The sequence below is a fragment of the Strigops habroptila genome, chromosome 2 (assembly GCF_004027225.2).
Source record: "Strigops habroptila isolate Jane chromosome 2, bStrHab1.2.pri, whole genome shotgun sequence".
In the NCBI taxonomy this organism is placed as follows: Eukaryota; Metazoa; Chordata; class Aves; order Psittaciformes; family Psittacidae; genus Strigops; species Strigops habroptila.
The window spans coordinates 19,427,699-19,448,166 of NC_044278.2; the positions used below are offsets into that span (position 1 = coordinate 19,427,699).

Here is a 20,468-nt window from a genome sequence, read left to right on the forward strand (position 1 = left end):
GTCCAGGCAAATGGGGAGTGGGAACAGACCACAGATGCTGAAGAGCTTTGCATGTTACAAGCAATGAATTTGTTTGGGTTTGGTTGTTGATGTGGTTTTTTGTGGTGGTTTGGCATTTGTTTGGGGATACACACTGAATAGATGTAATCTCTTTCGGGATGTTTTCCAGATACTAAGACTAAATTCTTCCTTATTCAGTTGTAATCTATTTCTTCTGCTTCACCCTTTTCTTCCCACCTTCTCAGTTGTGGGTAGGACCAAATTCTGTGCTTGGTCAGCTCATTTGAGTGAAACAGCTTTAAATGGAATAATGGAATTTCTTGTTCATTTGCAGTTATGTAACTGGTGAGGGGATCTAGCCTCTGCAAGGAGATGCATTGCCTTTTTGCTTTCAGATGTGCACTGTGCTCATTGGCTCGCCATACTCTTATGAAAGGGGAAAATATAAAATATTTTTAAATTGCCAAAATCAGATACAAGTGAAAAAAATGACATTTTTTTTCAAACACAGATCTTTTGCTGAACAAATATTTGTCATACCTGTTTATAATGTCATGTCAAATGGAAGTATGAATTGTTTTGCCTGGATGAAAGCCATGTCTAGCTCAAACTAACCTTAAGCAAAATCTTGAGATTGCAGAAATACCGAGTTCAGTATAGCAAACAGTTTTCTGAGTACTGCGAGTGTTATTTTTATGTTTCAAGTCCAGCTTTCTTGGATAAAACAGTGAAACTGTCTCTCACATCAGTTTTCAGTTAATAGAAGTTTCGATATTGCTGGTTTTATTTGCATGAAATTTAAATCATCAAACGGTAATCTCTTATGCTGAGTGGTGGAAGGACCTTGTAACAACCTCAGAAGGTTATTGTAGGGGGAGCCTGATAATCCTTTTTCCCCTTCTTTTTTTTTTTTTTTTAATGCTAATTCTCCTTTTCCAGTGGGAGTGAATGATGTCATCCTGTCTCCTCCCACTATGTAAACTAAGCTCGTGTCAAAGTGTTGCTGCCTCTTGTCACAGAGAGAACAGTTCACTTAAATGCAGCTGCAGTACTTCTGTGTGTTACCTGTCAGAATCATTCCCAGTGCAAGGTTGGGGTTGTGACCATGATGTCAAGATTGGTTTTTCTCCTTTTCTGTGGATATATTGCACTAAACCTGGGAAATGCTCAGAAATTGCCAAGAGGCAAGTAGCTATGACAACTTTCTGGGGTTTTGTTTGTTTTGCTGTTGTGGGGCTTTTTGTTTTTTACTGCTTGTGTTTTGGCATGGAAATTTACTTTCATGTTAAGAATGATAAAAGAGAATGGAAAAGATGAAAGAACAGTCAACAGGGCAAGGTGCAGGTACAAGAGACTAACTTTAAAGCTCTTGAATCAAATAAGCTCAAATGTTTTCAGATATCTTGTGACTCTAGTGAGAAGTTACCATGAAACAAAGTAACTGTATTTAATGATTTTGTAGTGATGTAGACAGCATTGTGCAGATTCGTGGTTTAGGATCTTAAAGAAAATGTGACTTAGAAGCACCCAGTGTTATTGTTGGAAGATTTCAGTTCTATCTTGAAAGAACTTTTATGCTTTCTCTTTATAGCCTAAACAATCCTTAACAATTCAGTAGGAATTGACTTTTGTAGGTCAGGTTGTATGCATTCATTAAAATTTCTACAAGAAATTTCCACCCTGCAAACCTGTGTGAAATTTTCTTTCAGTATTCCTTTCTGCTGGAGCCTGGAAGTACAGTAGATTTGCAAAGCTGGCAGGGATCTCTTCTCTTCCTTGCTAATGTGACCCATGTCACATTGACATTTTATACATATTTTATTACTGCAGGAAGAACACTCATAGTGTAATATGCAAAGAATATTTGTGTATCTAGATCGTAAAACACTTTGTAGTACTTTGGCATTAAAACAGCACTTTCACAACTGTTTTTGTACTGCACGTATTGCTCTCACTTTGTAGAAGTGCTTGCCTGAGTCCACTGTGCTTTATAATAATGCATTTTACATCTGCAGTCTCCTGAAACCAGTAATGTTTAGAAAGGGAGCTGTGATTTAGTTCCTTATGAGAACGTTTATTAAGAAATCAGCACTTTAAGGGCTTCGTAGGAGATTCTGTTTCATAGATGTGGAACCTAAAAGTGTTTTCAGGAGAAGAGGTGATTTATTTTTTTTTACCCCTCACCCTCAAGAGACACTTTTTTTTTTTTTTTTTTTTTAAAGATTACTCTTTTCTTCATTCCCCCTTCCTCCCACCCCTGTGGTGATGTTCTTTTGGAAGTGGCTGGCTTTTAACCTGCTCTTCTGGAGCCAATGTGGAGTTTTCTGCATACTGCTCGTAGTGGGGCAATATGTAGTCAGATATGCAGTTTTTCAAGTCAAGCAGACTGTGAAATCTTAGTTTTATCAAAAACCCAGCCTGTGAGTAAACTATTGTAGCAGTTTTCCTAGGACACAGAGGAACCTTATATGTATTGCCTTCTTTGAAGGAGGAACTTTTCTAGTGCTGGTCTTTTTAAATTGTTTCACTGGGCTTTCTGCTCACTGCCATAGAATAGTGGCTGTAAATTTATGTCAGCTGTGAAATTCACGCAAAGCTACTGATCCACTGCAGTCAGTAGGAAAGTAACTCTGGGATGCATTTTTTCCTGTCCTAAAATAACATTGCAGAAGTGAAGTTCTGTTTGCCAAATGCAGAAAGCTGCAGGTGGAAACTTCATTTCTTTTCAGTGATATAGCTTTTTAAAGATTCCCACTTTTCAGTGTTGAAACATCAGTCTAATTCTTTTGTTTGCAGCTGCCTCTAAGATTATTATTTACATTGGTCTGCATTGAAAAAGCAAATGTATTAGTACCTAGCTGTTATCTGGAAATGTTTAAAGGATTGTCTTTCTGTCAACACTCTCTTGTTTGATATGGAGTACTGATTTTTTTTCATAAGCAAAAAAGTATATTTGTATCTTAAAGTATTTTTAAAATGTGGATATGGAATGGTAGTATTCTGTTAAGAGGGCTACTCTGCCCTGCTAAGCAAGCTTTAATTCCAGTGAATTCCTGTGCTCTTTAAGTTGCAAACTATGTAACTGAGGCTCAAGAGTGACTCCTGCTCTGTGGGGAACTATGGAATCGATTTCGTAACTTGAGGGAGGCAATCTAGCCAAACTTTTCTGGTGATGCAGGTACTCCTGTGAACAGTTTATCGGTGTAAATCTCGCTTTTCTTACTAGCGCTTTGGATTTCTCTCAAGTCTTCTCTCCAGGAGGTGAAACACACTGATCCCTGGTCTTGTGGACTGGGATTTCCTTTCAGTGATACAAGGTGGAAAGAACATCTTGCCTCCTGCAGCTGCAAAGGAACAGAGCCAGCACACCCTTTGGATGTCAGTAACTTCCAGAGCTGTGTGAGAGATTGTGTGCATATATGCTGTTCAAGAGGCTGGAGCACACATGATTCCCTTTTCCTGTGTATTTTTATACTTTCACCTCCACAAATGTGTGTTTGACTAGAATGACAAAGAAAAAGTTATTGATGTGTTCTTCAAAAGAGTGTTCTTTATTAACAAATCCAATTCTTTAATTATTTTGACTTCAAAAATTAGGGCACTGTTGGGGGAATAATTTGGAAGCACTACCAACATGACTCAAGCAGTCAAAATCGGGGAAATATCAGTTAAAATTTCCAGTGGGAACTTTATGCCGCTTCTGTATATCCTGCATTTTAATAATTTTGCTTGTATAGAAAATAGGCCTCTACTTACATCTGGTCCTAGTGTAGAGCCCTAAATGCAGGTGAGCACCCTTTCTTTTGCAGTTGTCACATTTACTGTAGTGAATTACAAGTGTTGAAGCAGTTACAAGCTGTGTCATAATTCATACTCTACATTAAAATTTTACACATAGAAATAAAGTCAATGTATTTGGAAAGGGAGCTTGGTGGGTATTGTGTTTTACTGTGGAGGCAGTGCCTTTTTCCAATTATGTTGTTTTTCATGAGTCTCTGAGGGATCAGCTGCTAAGAAAATTCAGTAGTTGGGGCCTATGGAGACTCTGTGAGGAGTCACAGAAGAACAGGGCAGGAGATGATGGTAAGAGTAGGGATGGTCTTTTATCAAGTATTTGAGCCACTGTCCCTTCAACTATGTCTGGCTTCTAAAGCTTTCTTTTTCATCAGAAGGGAGAAAGACTTGGACATTTTCTACTTATTTTTGTCTCTTCCCTTATGCCACTATGCCAGTGCCATCCAACATATAATTCTTCAGTTCAACACTGTTAAACTTGAAATATTTTAATAATGGATGGAAACAATTGCATAGGTGTCAGAATTGTAACTTGTCATACTTTCTCAAATTTTTATGGTTCTGCATAACTGAAATGTTCCATCCTTGAAGAATGCAGCATTGTCTTTCTAGACAGGAATTGAGGACAGACAAAAAGTCTTGTTCTTTAGAGAAGGCGTTGGTAAGCAGACCATCCTGAATCTGAGAGAGATGTAAAATAGCAAAGCGCAGAACCAAGAATAAACAAGTTACAGGACAAAATCCACTAGATTGTACACCGTGTTTCACTGGCATCTTTCCAGCTGGGCCCGATACAAATGTTGTTGAAAGCAACAGTTGTGGAACAAGTTCTTAGTGTTTGGTAATAGCATTTCACATGTTTTATTTTGCCAGTTGACTTTCCAGGTGTACCTAGAAATGCACTTTTTCACTATAATCTCTTTCTGATAGCTTTTGTGTATCTTCATGTCCTGTTTTTCTTTGTTAGAGCTGAAAAGAATTTGGGGTTGATATCATCTTATAAATTTGCAGTTAAGAGTCTGAATGCCTTTTTTTTTTTTTTTTTTCTGGTGTTGTGTTTCCCCCCCCTGCCCACTGCTTCTGATCTCTCTGGTTTTCTACTATTTGAATTAATCATCAGGTGGATTGCAGTTAGGGCCCATCCTTGTTCTGCTTTCCAGGATTCAGGCCTGTCCTGTTCTGCTTTCCAGGAAGAGCTCAGGAAACCTTAATTCACCTTATTCCTAGTAGCTGCCTTCTTAGGGAAAAGGAGTACAGACTTGACATTCCTTATGGGACCATGTGAAAGAGCCTGATTTACAGACTCATGTAAGGAAAACCAGATCCAAACTTTCTTGTTTCTCCAGTTGTCAACTGTGGGGATAAGTGGGAAAAATAATAAGTTTTTTTTATTTCTTTGGTAAGTATACAGGAATGTTAGAAAATACTGTAGATAACTACTAGCTAAGATTTGTATTTATGGTAATTATAACTGACATCCCTTTGAGAGTGAGTGCTGTATTTACAGTATACTTCCAAACTTTCGTTGACATTTGTGAAAGGAATAGGCTAATTTTATTCACAGCTAAATTTGCTGGCTATGCTATGTTATGTAATACTTCTTCCTAGGCAGAGGTTAAACTCGGCATGTGTTTTCACTTACTGGAGTCAAGCAGTTAAAACAATGTTGAGTTATTTCAGTCTATCTCAGTTGCTGTACTGCATCAGCCAAACCTTAATCTTTAAACTTTCGTGTGCTGTCCCCCCGCTCCCCAGCAGCACCCCTTTGGTAGCTGTGGAATAACAGGGTAGAAATCGTAAGACAGGGAAAAGTGTCCTGAAAACTGGGGAGTTTTTTTAACATAGAATGAAACTGGCATATCAAAATATCACAAAGGGAGTGAAATGACATGTGGTTTATATGTTACTTTCTCCATGGTTTATGGAACATCTTTCTGGGAACTATTTTTCAAATTACACAATGCATTAACCTTTAAAAAACGTATTCTAATGAAGCAGGTCCAGTTTGGACTAAACTATTGAACTTCAGTTTTTAGTGTCTGGAAAAAGAACTGCAAAATTAATTTGATTTGTGCAAAATACTTCTTTTATGTTTAATGGCATAAAAGTGACGGTAAAGTCCTATGAGAAATTTCAAAGGGATTGTTTTAACTGATATAATCGAGTGGCAAAGGATTTCAGCCAGTAGATATGTCATGGCAAATTTGGCTCGTTCTTCGCTGAAATGAAAACAACCCATGAGAATGTTGCCATTGTAGCAGCTCGTTTAATCAAAGCTATTTTATCATGCAGACAGTTGTGTCCTAAGATTGCTCAAAAATGTATCAAAACCCAGTATTGAGTATCAGGCTTCTGAGTTCAAAGATAATCTGTAATACCAGAATTCCATTTTTATACTGGCACAGGCAGTGATGTGACAGTGTGATGATACATATGGGTGGATTCTGCCAGGATTACATTCCATAGCATACGAATGCCTCTAATATGATCTCACTGCTGGGTAATCTGTATAGCCTTCAGCCTCTTCATTTTAATTTTAATGTTCCCAAGTATTTCTCTCTGAAATTTTTCAGTCCTCTTCCATATAATCTTTTGCATCTAGCCATTACAAGAGACAAGCTACATAATTTACTTGAGAGGAGAGCTATAGGGTAAATCCTGCTGCTGCTCTTTGGCCAGACCTACTGTATATAGATAGTGTAGTCTGTATATCTATTGACTGGTGGTACTGTGAATGATTAATGGGTCTGCGGCTTCTTTAGAGTGTTTGGACTCACCAGGTGTGTACATGTGCAAACAGAAAGCTCTGTGTGCTTGAGGGGAAAAAATGGCTAGCAGTGACCTGCCATAGTCAAATCTGTTCATACAGCTCCTAGTGGATTTCTTTTCCTTCGGGAAATTCAAGTGCAGACCTGAAATTGTTGGTAAGCGGGATAAATTTGTTGCTGTGGAGAGTTCTTGACTACTGCCTTTTGCAGGAGATTGTCGGAGACTTACTCATTGGTGTGGATTGTGCATCAATGTCACATTAAATCTTGGTGTGAAGAGAGGGGGGTATCAGTGTTCTGGAAAGGCAGTGGCCTAAAATAGGTGCCATTAGCAAAACAGCCCAGTCTGTAGTTTGCTCCCAAGTGGAAAAGGGCAGCTGGAGGCAGGCTAGATGTCACCTGAGCTTGCCTGACAGGCCTTAATTCAAATGCCTGTAGTTAAAAACTGGGTTTTCTACAATAAAGGCCAGCATGTATGTAGTACAAGTTTGCTTTATGAAATATATTTGTCTTATTGTGAGGACAGCGTTCATGAAAATGACTACTGGCAGCATCATGAACGTGTGCCCTTTGTGTAGACAAGGGCTGGGCCAACTTTCCCAGCACAGCTGCTCCTCAAAACATACCAATCATATGCTGTTATACTCTGGCTAAATCAACCCTAAGTCTCCCAACTTGAGCAAACCAGTGCTGGTAATGTCAAGGTGGAGGAAAAAGAAGTCAAGTTTTGAACCACCAAGTGAATTTCTACTGTGGTTGAAGTTATGAATGCAGTTATGGCAGCCAGTATAAAATTACTTTGCGTTCATCACTTAACCAAAGTAACGTCATTAGAATATGCAGATATCCAGGCAAGATTACGTGAGGATGGTCACATTAAGTATATCAACCCAGAATCTTCACTTCAGAGTTGCTGAATAAAATGCTGGTAAAGAGTTGAGGCACTGGCTACAGGAGCTACGAGATGTAAAGGCAGGGAGGTAGGGAATGCTTTTTTATCAGGAGGCAGCTAGTTTTCTCCCACTCTGGAGGGAGCATTTGCTACACTTGTTCAAAGGTTGGTAGACAAAATGTAACCTCTGTTCTGTAAAATAATTTCAAGTCGTTGCTGAGATCCATCACTGTAATAATCTCATGTTATTTAGAGTGTTTCTGGAGGGAAAATAAATGAGGCAAGTGAATCTACCATGTTTTCCTAGGGTAATCGTAGCCATGTTTTTTGTGCAAATCCTGTTTACCTTGAACAAATATGTCAAGACTACAGGGCTCCATGTGAATAAATCTGCTTCAGTAAATCCCCACATAATGAAATACCTAAACCTCTGCATGTGATTTTACTTTTATTTCTTTCTCTATGTAGTGTGCTAACACTAGAGTGTTACTGCTATACTTAATAAGGGATTGTAATTCAGTGCTGTCATTCAAGCTAGAGATTCAATGGCAAAATGGATTCTCAAAGTGTGACGGAATTACTTTAGTAAGGTTGTTTCTGTGTTTTTGTGTAGATCTGAGTTTTTGCATTATGCTTGAAATCTGCTTAGGAAAACCATGATTCAATAAAGCAGTAAGAGATTGTAATGTTCTTTCCTGTCGCCAGCAGTTGTGCCATTAGTTTGTAAATCTATAAATGGCCACAGACTGCTTGATATGAGTTTACATAATTAATGCTTTGGAAACCTGCCCAAATTTAAAGGACTGGCAGTGTATATGGGATAACATTATTTTTTTTTAAACTTGCATAGGGAAAAATCTTTTTTCCTGCTGTCAGCTGCTTGCCTCTCCTTTATTTTAATTATTCACTTTAATTTTTCTTTCTGTGATGTAAAAGTCTGGAGTAATTTTAAAACACGTAAAGTAGTGTTTGGTTCGAAAATAAAAACATATGAACTTGAAATGTCCCAGAAGGTTGTTTTTCTGTTAAGTGAAAATATTTTCTGGCAGTCTTGATTTCCTCATTACTACAGTTCAAACCTACACATGAACAAGAAAAATGCACAGCAAGAAAAATGCAAGACTTCAGACTTTGTCATTTATCACTTTTCTTGTCTGTACCACATGCATATGCTTAAAATGAAGAAGTGAAAGGTGGTAAGAAATTGAGCTTTGGGATACAAATAATAGGAAAAAAATTGTATTATCTGACCTGGAAATTTTGGAAGAGTTCCATTATCTCTGGCTCACACAAACACTGAAGTGGTTGGATTAAATGGCAGGGCAGAGTTTTTATTTATAGTACAGTGTATGCTGAAGCATAGCTTGTTACATGGGTAGGGAAATGGCTGTAGTTGGGTTTGAGAACTGCGAATTCTCTTAGTTTGGTGAAAAGCTGTCTTAGGTAAAAGTGAGGGGGTTGCATGTTCAGCTTGAATCAGTAGGTCTTCCTCCTTTGTCATAAAGCTTGTTAACAGCTATTTACTGTTATGAACATGAGTATGAACTTGTGCCACATTGATAGCCTGTTATTTGCTCCTTTACTGAGTAGAACCAGCTTTAACAATGCTATGACAAGCATAAATACTGCATCTTTTCCTCATAATTAAAACAAAAAGCAGGAAGAAACGCTGAAGGCAAAATCCAACAAGTCTAATAAAAATGTTTCCTTGTTAGTGTTGATTATTCAGTGCTCCTTAGTAGGTGGTAAATCTGCTGTGACTCAGCTGGTGATGGTGTGGTAGGTAGTTTATGTTGTCTGCATATCAAGTCTTGTATAAACATAATAAAGAAGATTTTTGAAAAAGATGGAACCGATAATTATGCAGACTTTTTAAGCTAAAGAACTTGTTTGAGATTTGGACAGGTTTTGTGATTTTCACTTCAATGAAAGATTTATACTTAGACTAAACTTGCACGCAAGTAAGCAAGTTATGAGAGTTATTTCATACAGACTGTCTAGCACGCAGAGGCATGCATGTGCACACAAAATCGCTGTGGGATCTAGTTCATTTTTGGTAATGTATTTGTTTTAGTCTTCCAAGCTTTTATCAATCCCCCTGTACTCTCTCGGTTCTAGTAACATGGTCAAATAGCAGTTGGTAAAAATGTTAGGATGTTGTTAATGTGCAGTAGTGAATTCTTAGAAAGCAAAGTTTCTCAATAATGTAACAGATGTTTATTATATTCCCTTTCCACTTGGAAGTACTTACAGAAATTAGCAATGGACATCAGATGCTATTAGTATATTCATTTGAAGGGAATGGAAGGTTGTTTATAGTATTAAGGCTGAAGAAAAATTACAGATGCTCCACCACAGAAAGGAAATTGATATTCTTATTTATGCCCTATTTCAGTGTAGAAATCTTGGGCATTGTGAAGATTTTTTTTCCATGACTTGGCTTTCCTAGGTTATTTGGGGTTGGTTTTGGTTTTTTCTTTTTGGGTGGGGTTTTTTTCCCTTTTTTTGTTTGTTTGTTTGTTTTTGTTTGGGGGTTTTGGTTTTTTTTTCCCCCTTCATTAATTTGCTTTTGTAGTGTTAAAACACTTGTCAGTTGTAAAAAAAAAAAACCGGCATGGGAAAGACGGTCTCATTTTAGAACTCTCTGAAGTTGTTAAGTGGTATTAATGTACTTAATATTCTCTTAAATCAAAGAACATTCCTTTGGAATGAATCTTCTCTAGTGCATGCTGGGTTACAAGATTAGTGATGAGACAAACAAAACTTTCTACATACCATAAATTCTTCACAAACAATTGGATACATGCCTGAGTGAAGTACAAGTGAAAATGCGAAGTCAGTCATACACAGATTGCCTAGCTGATAGGTCTGTGCATAGGTGCACATGCACCAGAATTAACATAAGCCTTGCTTTTATGTAGCTGATAGTTTTCTTTATTGGCATTTTTCTTTTTCTTTCAATAAAACGCTGGATGGAGAATTCTTAAAAAAGTAAATATGGACATAAAAAGATGGGTTAGAAATTGAGATTATTCCCCACTGCTTGCTTTCATCTCTGTAGATAAAATGCAGTGTGTTGAAATGGAGCAGGTGATGTAATGGGTATAGAATTTGGATATATAATCAGAGAACGTAAACTCTATATTGTTTGCCATATCCTGGGTAGGAAGGGAAATAGATGGGAGAACAGATGAAACACTTTGTTAGTAGCAAGAATAAGTATTTGTGATTGATCTTAGTACTCCCTTAATCATACACATAGCTATTATTTTACATGTTGCATACTTACTATATCTCTTTACTTTTTTTTTCCCTCTAATCCATTGTTTTAAAACAATTTCATATTTTAGCTTTCTTAAGACAAGTGAACAATGCCTCTGCTTCACATGTTGTTCACAGTACTGGAACAAAGAATTTCTGCCAAATTTTGGAATTTGATACTGCTTCCTAAAATCATCAAGTATTTATCTTCTTAGTGGTTTCTATTTTCACACTCTTTAATTAAAGACTTACTGGAAGTCTGTTGCTTCTTTCTTCAGACATTTGCTTGAACTGTGGAAGCTTGCCTTTGATTTCTTCAAGCTCACAATGTGGGACAAAATAGAAAGGGTCACCTGTGATTTTTCTTAAGCTGTTGTGGTTTTTTTTTTTTTAATAAGCCAGGTGATCAGTCTTGAGATCCATCTCATCTAATGATGCAAGATCAGATACATTTTCCAGCTGGAAAAACTATATGCAGTTGGAATCAACCTTTGTAGGACTGGGCTGTATGCAGCTAGTGTCATAGACATGTGTGAGAATGTTCAGTTTGGAGACCAAGAACTAGGTCAAACCACTTTATTTTGACTGTTCTGTTGGAAACACTGAGCAATTCTCTTTTTTTGGTTTTTGTTTGTGTCTATAGCTTTCTAAACTAAAAAGGAAAAGCTGCTTAAAATCTTTACTGATAGACTTAAATGCATTGACAAGCTCAAACTGCAGTTCTCAAAGCATAACAACATTTCATATTTGACTGCTGGTTTTGTTAACTGATTAAGTTTGCTTATTCTTTGTGAGTTTAGCATGTGATACACAGCAATACCCAAGAATTCTTATGTATGCTTCAGATACTTAATTGCTTTATCAGCTGTCTGCCTCTGACAGTCTTACTCCAAAGTTAAAACACAGTATATTGCAAGTACCATTGCCAGGTGCACGTCCAAAGCTATTAATCCTTGCACTATTTGAGGTCGTGTATGTCTTGGATGTTAGAAGATGATTTTGAGCAGAGAACTTGGATACTTTTTGTGTTCATACAATGGTTGCAATGTTGCAAGTGAAAAACCATCATGACTTTGGAGAAGGGATGATACCATTCAATTTTTATCTTTTGTTGAATATTATTTCAACTATAGTAATTCAACAGTGTAATGGGGGATTCATAAATAGAAATTAAATCCCATTACACAGTAGTAAGGTACTAAGTACTTTCTTATAAGCTTGTGTGCATTTAAGAATTGATAAATGTCTTGTGCTGCTATGGGCATGGTGCCTGCATATACAGCCTCAGTGTGATGGGCAGATTGTTCTTTTCTGTTTCTAGATGTTTCTGCAAGAAATAGATTACTACGTCTGATGAAATACTTGTTTCGGTTCAAGAATATGTTATTTTAGATACTTTTTTTATTTGATCCTCTGAGAACTTGTGAACTAAACCACAGACTGGAATGTGGTTCTCATGAGATGGGCATGGGTGTGTTTATTTTAATATTAAATCTTGACAGAGGAACAAACCTTTCAAACTCCCTGATGCGTGAAATGTGCAGCAGTGTCCATCTTGCCAATTGCGGAAGGTAGCTTGATGGCACCTGTTTCTGGATGGGTGTCTCAATCTAGTTTGTCTCCCTTCAGCTGGAAAGCAAATAATTCTGTACAACTCATCTTCTTTTAGTTGCCAAAGTTTTTCCCAAGTGTACACAAATCACGAGACATTCTTCCTCACTGAAATGAATTACTGTGGAAATTGCTCAAGAACCAGAAAGACTTATCAATGGGGACTTCAGACTTTTAACCACTAACTGCTGTTCTTTGAGCCCAGTTTTCCATCTGTCTTGTAATCTACCCATCCAGTCTGCATGTCTCCAATTGTGGAGATTGTGTCAAAGTCCAAGTAAATGACATTCGCTGCTTTTCCCTTGTATGCAAAGCCAATAATTGCATTACAGAACGCAGCAGGGTTGGCCAGACACAGTCTGTCCTTGGAAAATTTGTACACCCTTCTCTCAGAAGAAATTGCAGTCGTAGTTCCAGATACTGTTTTTCATTATGCCTTTGATTTTTTGATTCTTCAAAAATGCATTGATATTTATAGATGAGAAGTGGATCGAGAGAGCGGTGATGCTGAATGCTGCCTGCCATTGAATACGTAATGAGAGTAATGTTGGGCACTGCCTGTTAGTGAACGTATTCTTAAGAAACTCTTTGCTTTACGGTCCACAGTCTTTAATGCTGATCACTTCAATCCATTTATAATTTGTGGGCAGAGCCAGACCAACAGCATCTGAATTCCTCACCTGCTTAAGTCCTTAGTATGTTGTTGAGCATTCCCTATTGAGGAGCTGTTGTTAAACAAAGTCCATGCTTTTATTCAGCTGATCATCCCTAAAATATGACTACCTTGTATGCAGCCATGTCTGAAGACCACGTTTCTCTTTCGGTGTTTGCATTGCATGGTGCTTTTTGAAAGCTTGAAAGGGAGTTAGACCTAGAAAACTTGGGAGACTTTTCTTGTTCCTCTGCATCTCCTACATGCCTTTATTGTATATCTTTAAGCAGAATATGTCGGGTTCTTTGGCCAAGATACAGTTTTCTTCATAGCCCAGCCTGGGTGGAGTTGCCTTGGACCTATTTCCTTGGACAGGAGAAGGAGCCAGGCTCGGAAAGACCAGCTCTTCTGGGCAAGATGCAGTCGCTGTGTCATCAGCTGTGTTCAGGTGGAGTTGCATCAGCCCAGAAAAAGACATTCCAGGCCAGTCTGGAAAAAAACAACAAACAACTAGCTCTGAGAACAAAGCCAGGGGAGCAATGCTCTGGAGATTGTAATTATAAACAAGCTTTATCCTTGTGCAAGTAAGTGGCCATAATTTAAATTGAAATAAGGGTTTGAGGTTCCTTTTATTAACAAGGATTTTTTTTCATGGAAAAATAATGTCCTTTTAAGTTTTTTGGTTTGTGTGCTATTGATTTGAAAAGGAATATCTATCAAAAATGGTTCAGCTTGAAGGAGTTCCAGGGTCATTATGCATTGAAAATAATGGATAGGCTTTGCTCTGTCTCTACCCTTCAAAAATATTGAATTGTTCAATGTTGAATTTTATTTAAATTAAATTGGACTTTATTTAAGTTAAATTTTTAACAGTTTAATGACTGGATAAAGAAAGGAGTGGTATTTTCTAAGATTCAAGACAAAGCAGTATCTGATGACAGCAGCCAGGGACAGTTTGTTCAAACTCTGTCCATAGAACTCCTGTTCTCTTTACCAGCGGAGCTGCAGACTTGGTTATTCTCAAACAACAGTTATCTTGCGTATTTTCAATTTTGTTCATCGTTTTACTAAATGACAGGAAATGAGCTGCAGAATTAAAGCTCAAAATGGTGGTTGGACCACTGAAGTGGGATCCTGAGTTTAAATATTTAAAAATTTCCAGCTTTGTACCCTAAAAATCGATAGTTACTGTACTGAGTCAGATAAATAAACAAAATTTATTTTGTGGGAAGGAGCCTTGTGAGAGAGATGGTGAAAAGGATGGAAGTAGAACACAGAAAGAAGTGCTTGAATGACCTGAAAACAGATGAGAGAGATGACAGCAAAGTAATGAATACTTTTTTGTATATTGCTTTAGGTAGATACATAGAATTGCTGGCAACTACATCTTTACATCTGCATTGTCCTTACTGGTCCTAATGTAATAGCAAGTTACAGCCTATTAATTCAGTTCTGAACTGTAGTTCGGAAGCAAATGGCCCAAGTGTTTGTGTTGCACTGGCTGAAAGGATTTCTTTCGGCATCAAGAGAAGCTAGAAAATACGATATGGAGGGTTACTCTTTTAGAGTTTTTAGAGTTTCGGGGTTTTTTTGGCCTTGAAGTTAGCATGTGACAGCTTGTTCTGGTTCATTTCCCACAGAGATGTAATTGAAGTTCTGTATTTCCTGTTGGCTGACATAGGTAGCTACCTTTCAGCACATAGATCCTCCTTAGAGATATCCAGTTCTCTTACTAGGCATCAGAAGATAGATTAAATTTATGTTGTCTGGATCTTTCTTTGATGATCTTTTTTTCTCTTTTAAATTACTGCAACTTATAGGACAGGTTGTTCTTACCATGCTATGACATCGACTCAGTTACAGTGGGAGTCGAAAAGAAGTGTTAACTTCAAAACTTAATAAAGCAGAATCAATTACTAGTTTCTGGTTATCGATGAAGTAATAAGCCTTGATAATAGGCCTCAAAATAACAAGCTTTATTCATCCTGTCTATCAAGGGCCATAGTCAAAATGAGAAAAATCTACCATTTCTATATTAAACAGTATAATTGTAAGTGAAAAAAGTATCATTTCAGTATGATTGCTTCTGCTCCTCAGTTGATTCCTTGAACCAACAGAATGGCTTTGAAATTAACAGAATCAATAGCCTGGGGGCAGAGAAACTCAAGTTAGGAAGAGTGTTGGTACTTGACCAGGAGTTGTACTGCTAAAACTTCTCTGCTGATCTCTAAGAATGTGCCAGTGGATCTCAGTGTAGCAAATGTTGCTCCATAGGTAAGAGTAACATTGCTTTTGTTCCATCTTTTTGGAAGCTGTCTGAGCAAAAAGATCCTGTAAGTTGAAAGCTTATTATCTAGGCTACTTTTGTAGATAGATGTGCATGTATGTGTTTTGCAAGATAACTGCTGCATGTTGACAACTTGTTTTTCTGAAGTAATATTAGACTCGTGTACACAGTGTAGGCATACTAATATTTTGAAAAATAAAGATTTAATTAGGAAACTTCAGCTGTAAATTACAAAACTGTGCAATGCTTTTTGTTTATGCTGTCTTAATAAGGTATTCTTTGTTGCCCTTTTTAAGGGTGTGGTGTATATGGCACCTATTTTCATGGTTCAGAGTACTTATAAATGTGTATTTTGTAGCTAGTTGGTGTTTTATGTAATCCGTGATGAGAAAGATGATCTAACATTGGCTATAGCTACCTGACAGGAGGATACATAGAGGCACATCTTCTGCAGAAGTGCACAACAATATGACAGAAGGCACTGGGCACAAGTTGGAACAAGGGAAATTTATTTTTCTAAACCACAAAGATGAGAAATACTGGAACAGGTTACCCAGAGGCATTGCTGAATGTGTGTCCTTAGAATCTGTGTTCAAGACTTGGCTAGTCATGACCCTGAGCAACCTGATCTCATTAGGTCTGCTTCAAGCAGGGGGTTGAACTAAATGATTTACAGAAGTCCCTTCCACCCTAAATTATTTCGTGATTGTGGCTGTCTTAGAAATTTGTCTTGTTTATTCTACTGCATAGAAACAGAACTGTTTTTAAATATTTCCCATTTTAAGCTATATTTGGTTTTGAGCCAAAGAACCACCATTTCTCCATGTTTGGGAGCCAAAGTAAATACAAAAATATGAAATAGCAAAAATAAAAGTTGCGTAGTGTTAGATTATCATTGAAATCTTGGCTGGTGGTACAATGGCACTGGATTTGGAAAGTGAAAGCACTGCTGTGAACAATTTGAATGTTATAAAGTGGTGCTCCCAAATATATGGTGCTAATAAATTTTCTTAAGGCATGCTTCATTTGTCTAGCACTCTGGGAGGCAGTGCTGGCTCTTGCCTCCATGCCCTCTAAAAATCTTTGAAATGGTGAAGAACAAATAGTTTCAATGTAAGGCAAAAGGAATTGTGGTGACAAAGCCAAATTTACTGTAATACAGTACAGCTGTATTCACCCTCTAGTCTTGTGGGGCAGAGTTCAAGGCTTTTCACTCTATGGGTAAAAGCAAAAAGTAGGACAGTACTTTATCACGAGAGACCATACACACTTAAAGTGCATCAGTTGAATCATAGAATAAGTGAAAGTAATACTTTGTCCCAGTATTGGTTTTGCTGAGCCTTTAGTGAAGCATACGAAGAGATAGCTTAAAATTTAAGTTGCCAAGATGAATTTATTTCAAAACAAAACATGGTGCCTTTATTTCATTTGTGCTTCATTCTTGAAGTTTGTTGCTATATCAACACCTCAGGGTTACTTCTGAATGCGATAATTGCTAGCTGATACGTTATCAGCCAGCTGTTAACATATCTTCTGAAGTTGGAGGGAGAAATAGAGTGATCTTCAGCTGAAGATACTTTATTCGATAGGGCCAAAATATATTTTGGGGTTTGGTTAGAAACAGAAAAGAGCCAGTTAATTCACATTCCAGTCACCTCATCACCCAAGTTCTTTCACGTTCCTTGAAACTGAGGAAAATCAAACCAGCTGGCCATTTTAACTAACTCTACATCTATTGTTGCCAACAATGCTGTAAGGATATAGTGGGGCATTGGACACAGTATTTCAAAGGCTTTAATTCTCTGTTATTGAAACAAAATTCTGTTATTTGTTCTTTTGAGAAGCGAACTCTCAGGTGGTTTTATTTGCTTGTATAGCTTGGAAATACTGCTGTCCCCAACACTGAATTAGTAAACAAATATTGCTTTAATGCAACTAGCCCAGTGAACCATTTCTGTTCATCTCCTTGGTTCTTTCCACTTATTAAGTAGCAAAGGAGTGATATAAATCTCTTCTTAGTAGTTACAGTTTTGCCTTTTCAGTCTGCTTTGCAATGGTGATTTGTTAGGGGGATGTTAGACCTAAACCAAAGGGCTTTGACTGAACTTTTGGTGTGAAAGTAGAAATTAAAAATTGGGCCTCTCTGTTTGCCTTGTAGCTAAATATGAACCATCACTTAAAACTAGCTGGTAAGAATAAGACATGGTAGCAGTGCTTATGCATTCTCTTTTCTCTTCCTCTATTACTCCATGATTAAAGTGATAAGAACAAGATGATACTTCACGTAATCCCTGGTGGATTCAAAGCTTGAACAAGTGTCCAGCTGAATATTTTGTATATTATTTTCTTTATTTGTTTTCACATTTTAAAGATACGAATTTCAGGTAATTTAGAGTTAAAATTTTTTGAAGTTTCAATATTTGTTTGCTCTTGGCTGCTGTTGCCTATGCATGACCACTTTTTTTTTTTCCCAGCTAGTCAAACTGTAGTGCTCCCAGCTGGATTCTTCAGTCCATTTGTAGCTATTTTCTTCTTTCTGAAGAGTTATTGGTGGCTGGTTCCCTTATGATGCAGCTGATTCATTAAGCTGCCTTTAACAGTCTTTCCCCTTACAAGAGTGCTTTCCCTAGAGTGATTCTAACACTGCAAGTGATCTAATGAATTCAGTGTAGTGCTTTTAGTTCAGGTACGCTGTGCATGGTTTGTCCTGCTGGTTTTGGCCATCAACTGACTTTTGTTGAAAAGAATGCTTGCAGAGCAGTGGGGAATTTCTGTTGGCAAGCATGAAGGGAAAGATTGGTTTTCAGAGGTAGGTATGGGTCCCAGAGTCTTGCATTTGGAGATGGCCTCAATGTGTAAGAATTATGCTACAAATACAAATACTTAAGACCAGAGTGTCAGTAATGCATGCCAAAAGCTAATACAAGTGAATATGTGTTAGGAAGGGTTACCCTTGCCTCGCTCTGTGCTTGCAAGCTTTCTTTTCAGTTTGTAAGGTATTTTCAGAATCTCTTTACATTGGAATTAGAGGGTGTTTAGTTTATCATTCAACTCTTTCAGCAAGGAGACAGAGGAATAAAGGTATTCTAAAATGATAATACGACAAAGTTATTTTCTCAAAATCAAATGCATTCTTATCACAGAATCATAGCGGTCAAATTCCTGTGACTTCCCTTGCCCTTTCAATCATGTTTAATGAATGTTTCTCTGAGTGGTGGCCAAGATAGAGATACTACTCAGAATGGGAATACCTGCTTTCCCTATTAGTTGTTCAGAACACAAGCAAAATCTATTTTGCTAGTGTGTTTCTGAGAGCGGTCCTCATTTACCAAACTAATTGATGCAAAGTCCTTTACATTTGTATTGCTTTAGGCTGGCCCTCTCTTGACTACACCGACGGTGTCTGTGGAGCACATAGGGTTGAGGTCTCATCAACTGGCTGCAGAGGCCCCTCTGTGTACTCCTCTTGGCTGCTCCAAGGATTACAAGTGACCATGTGGGCCTTCCTCATAGGCCTTAACATGAGTTGCAATTTCTTATATTTTTTTGGTAGGCTTTTTTGTTTGTTTTTAATTCAGACCAATGTGGCAGAGTTGGCTTACAGTCTCCTGCACAAAACTGCCTTTTCCGTTTAGGTTCGGGAAATGCTTGAATTTGTTGATAAGGGTCCAGGTCTCCTTTGAACTCATGTGATCATGTGACCTCCTTGAGTCTGAAACATTTGAACTGTTTTTTTAATTCTTTAAGAACTATTTATTTACAATGTACTTATCTATAAGAAAAGAGGGTTGATTCACATCCTCTTGTGTTTGTATTTTTATAGCGTGTTGCTGAGAAGTATACTGTGTGTAGGTGGGCACAAAAGTGGGATGTTGGAAGAGTGCAAGGGCTTCTGGGAAGATGTTGGAGTACTGATCTTTTGGCAGGAAGAAGGTCTGGATTGATGACTAAGTAGCACACTGACCTGATTTGGGGAGAGATGTTATTCCCTAGAAAGAATGCATGGCTAATTTGTATTCCCTACAAAGAGTCCACTACTATGCATTGATAGTTCTGCCACGACAGAGAGCACTTTCTGTGCTTTCTGCCTTCCTTCTGTCCTCATTGTTCTTTGGTTTTGTCTCCTATGTAGTTTTTCACTCTCTGGAACCCAAGTGCTCTCACTCAGCAGCTATGGTTCCCAATAAACTCAGGTTCTTCTAACTTCGGGAGAGAGAACCATTGTTGCAGCACTAGAGCTAGAAGAGAGTATGTGATTCGGTGTAGTGGCCTCTCCTGCGTTGGGCAACTTGAGGACAGGTCATGATTCTGTTGAGCACACCTCATTTGAGAGAGAACATGACTATTGCCACTCAATTTAGCATGAGCTGAGTGATCTTCAGATAGAAAGTAATTAGGAGATGTTCAAATAAGATTCAAGATCTGTACGATGTAGTACTAAAAGAAAGAATAGTGAACTCCCAAAGGAATCCATTGCTTTTTCTTCCTTTTTTTTATCTATAAAGTAGCTGTACACTAAAATGCGTCAGGAGGGAGAAAGGGGAAGAAAAGAGAAAAATCTCACATGTAAATTGTAGCATACCAACTTCCACAGATTTCTTGTGCAATTTTCAATTTGTTAGTTAGGTCTGTTTTGACATCTGATAGAAAAACTTGTCAGTGTTGGCTTTGGTTGCTCTACTTCTGTCCATAACACTTGCAGAAACTGGTCAGTCCTGGTAGGTATTGTGTTACATTTAAAATTCATCCCTCAATTTCAGACAATCTGGAATGCTCACAGCCCATGGAAGTGAATGTGGTTTAGTCATAGGAAGTGTGGCATCTGTGGTGTTGCTTTAGCACAGTTATTTTCCTTTAAAAATATGCACCTAAGTAATAGTAAGAAGGCTATTTGTCTGCCTTGTGTTGTGCTGCTCTTTGGATCAGGCCGCACCTTCAAGAGGAAGGCCAGAAGAGCACTGTTGCTGAGATCAACTGGGTCCTCTCAGCTAGGAGAATTTCTGCTGGGTGGAGAGAAGGAAATAGTATGCAAGGAGCTTACAGAAGGTGTAGAATATAGTTATGTGAAGAACAGCATGGAGCAGACCCTCTAGCTAGATTGCAAGGACAAGAAAAGAAAGATTATCTCCATCCTTTACTATATGCTGCGGGGGGAACATAATGACAAAGGCTGAGGAAAAGGCACTTAAGGACATGGTATAG

At 37.8% G+C, this 20,468-nt stretch overlaps 1 protein-coding gene across 1 annotated transcript in view; it reads left to right on the forward strand.

The window, feature by feature from the left end:
• Positions 1-1,066: 1,066 nt before the first annotated feature.
• The window catches only part of ABI3BP (ABI family member 3 binding protein), a 143,207-nt gene continuing 123,805 nt past the window's right edge, over positions 1,067-20,468 (forward strand). The window contains exon 1 of the mRNA XM_030476242.1: positions 1,067-1,184. Within this exon, the coding sequence (XP_030332102.1) occupies positions 1,106-1,184 (79 nt within the window). The 5' untranslated portion in view covers positions 1,067-1,105. The remainder of the gene's footprint in view (positions 1,185-20,468) is intronic.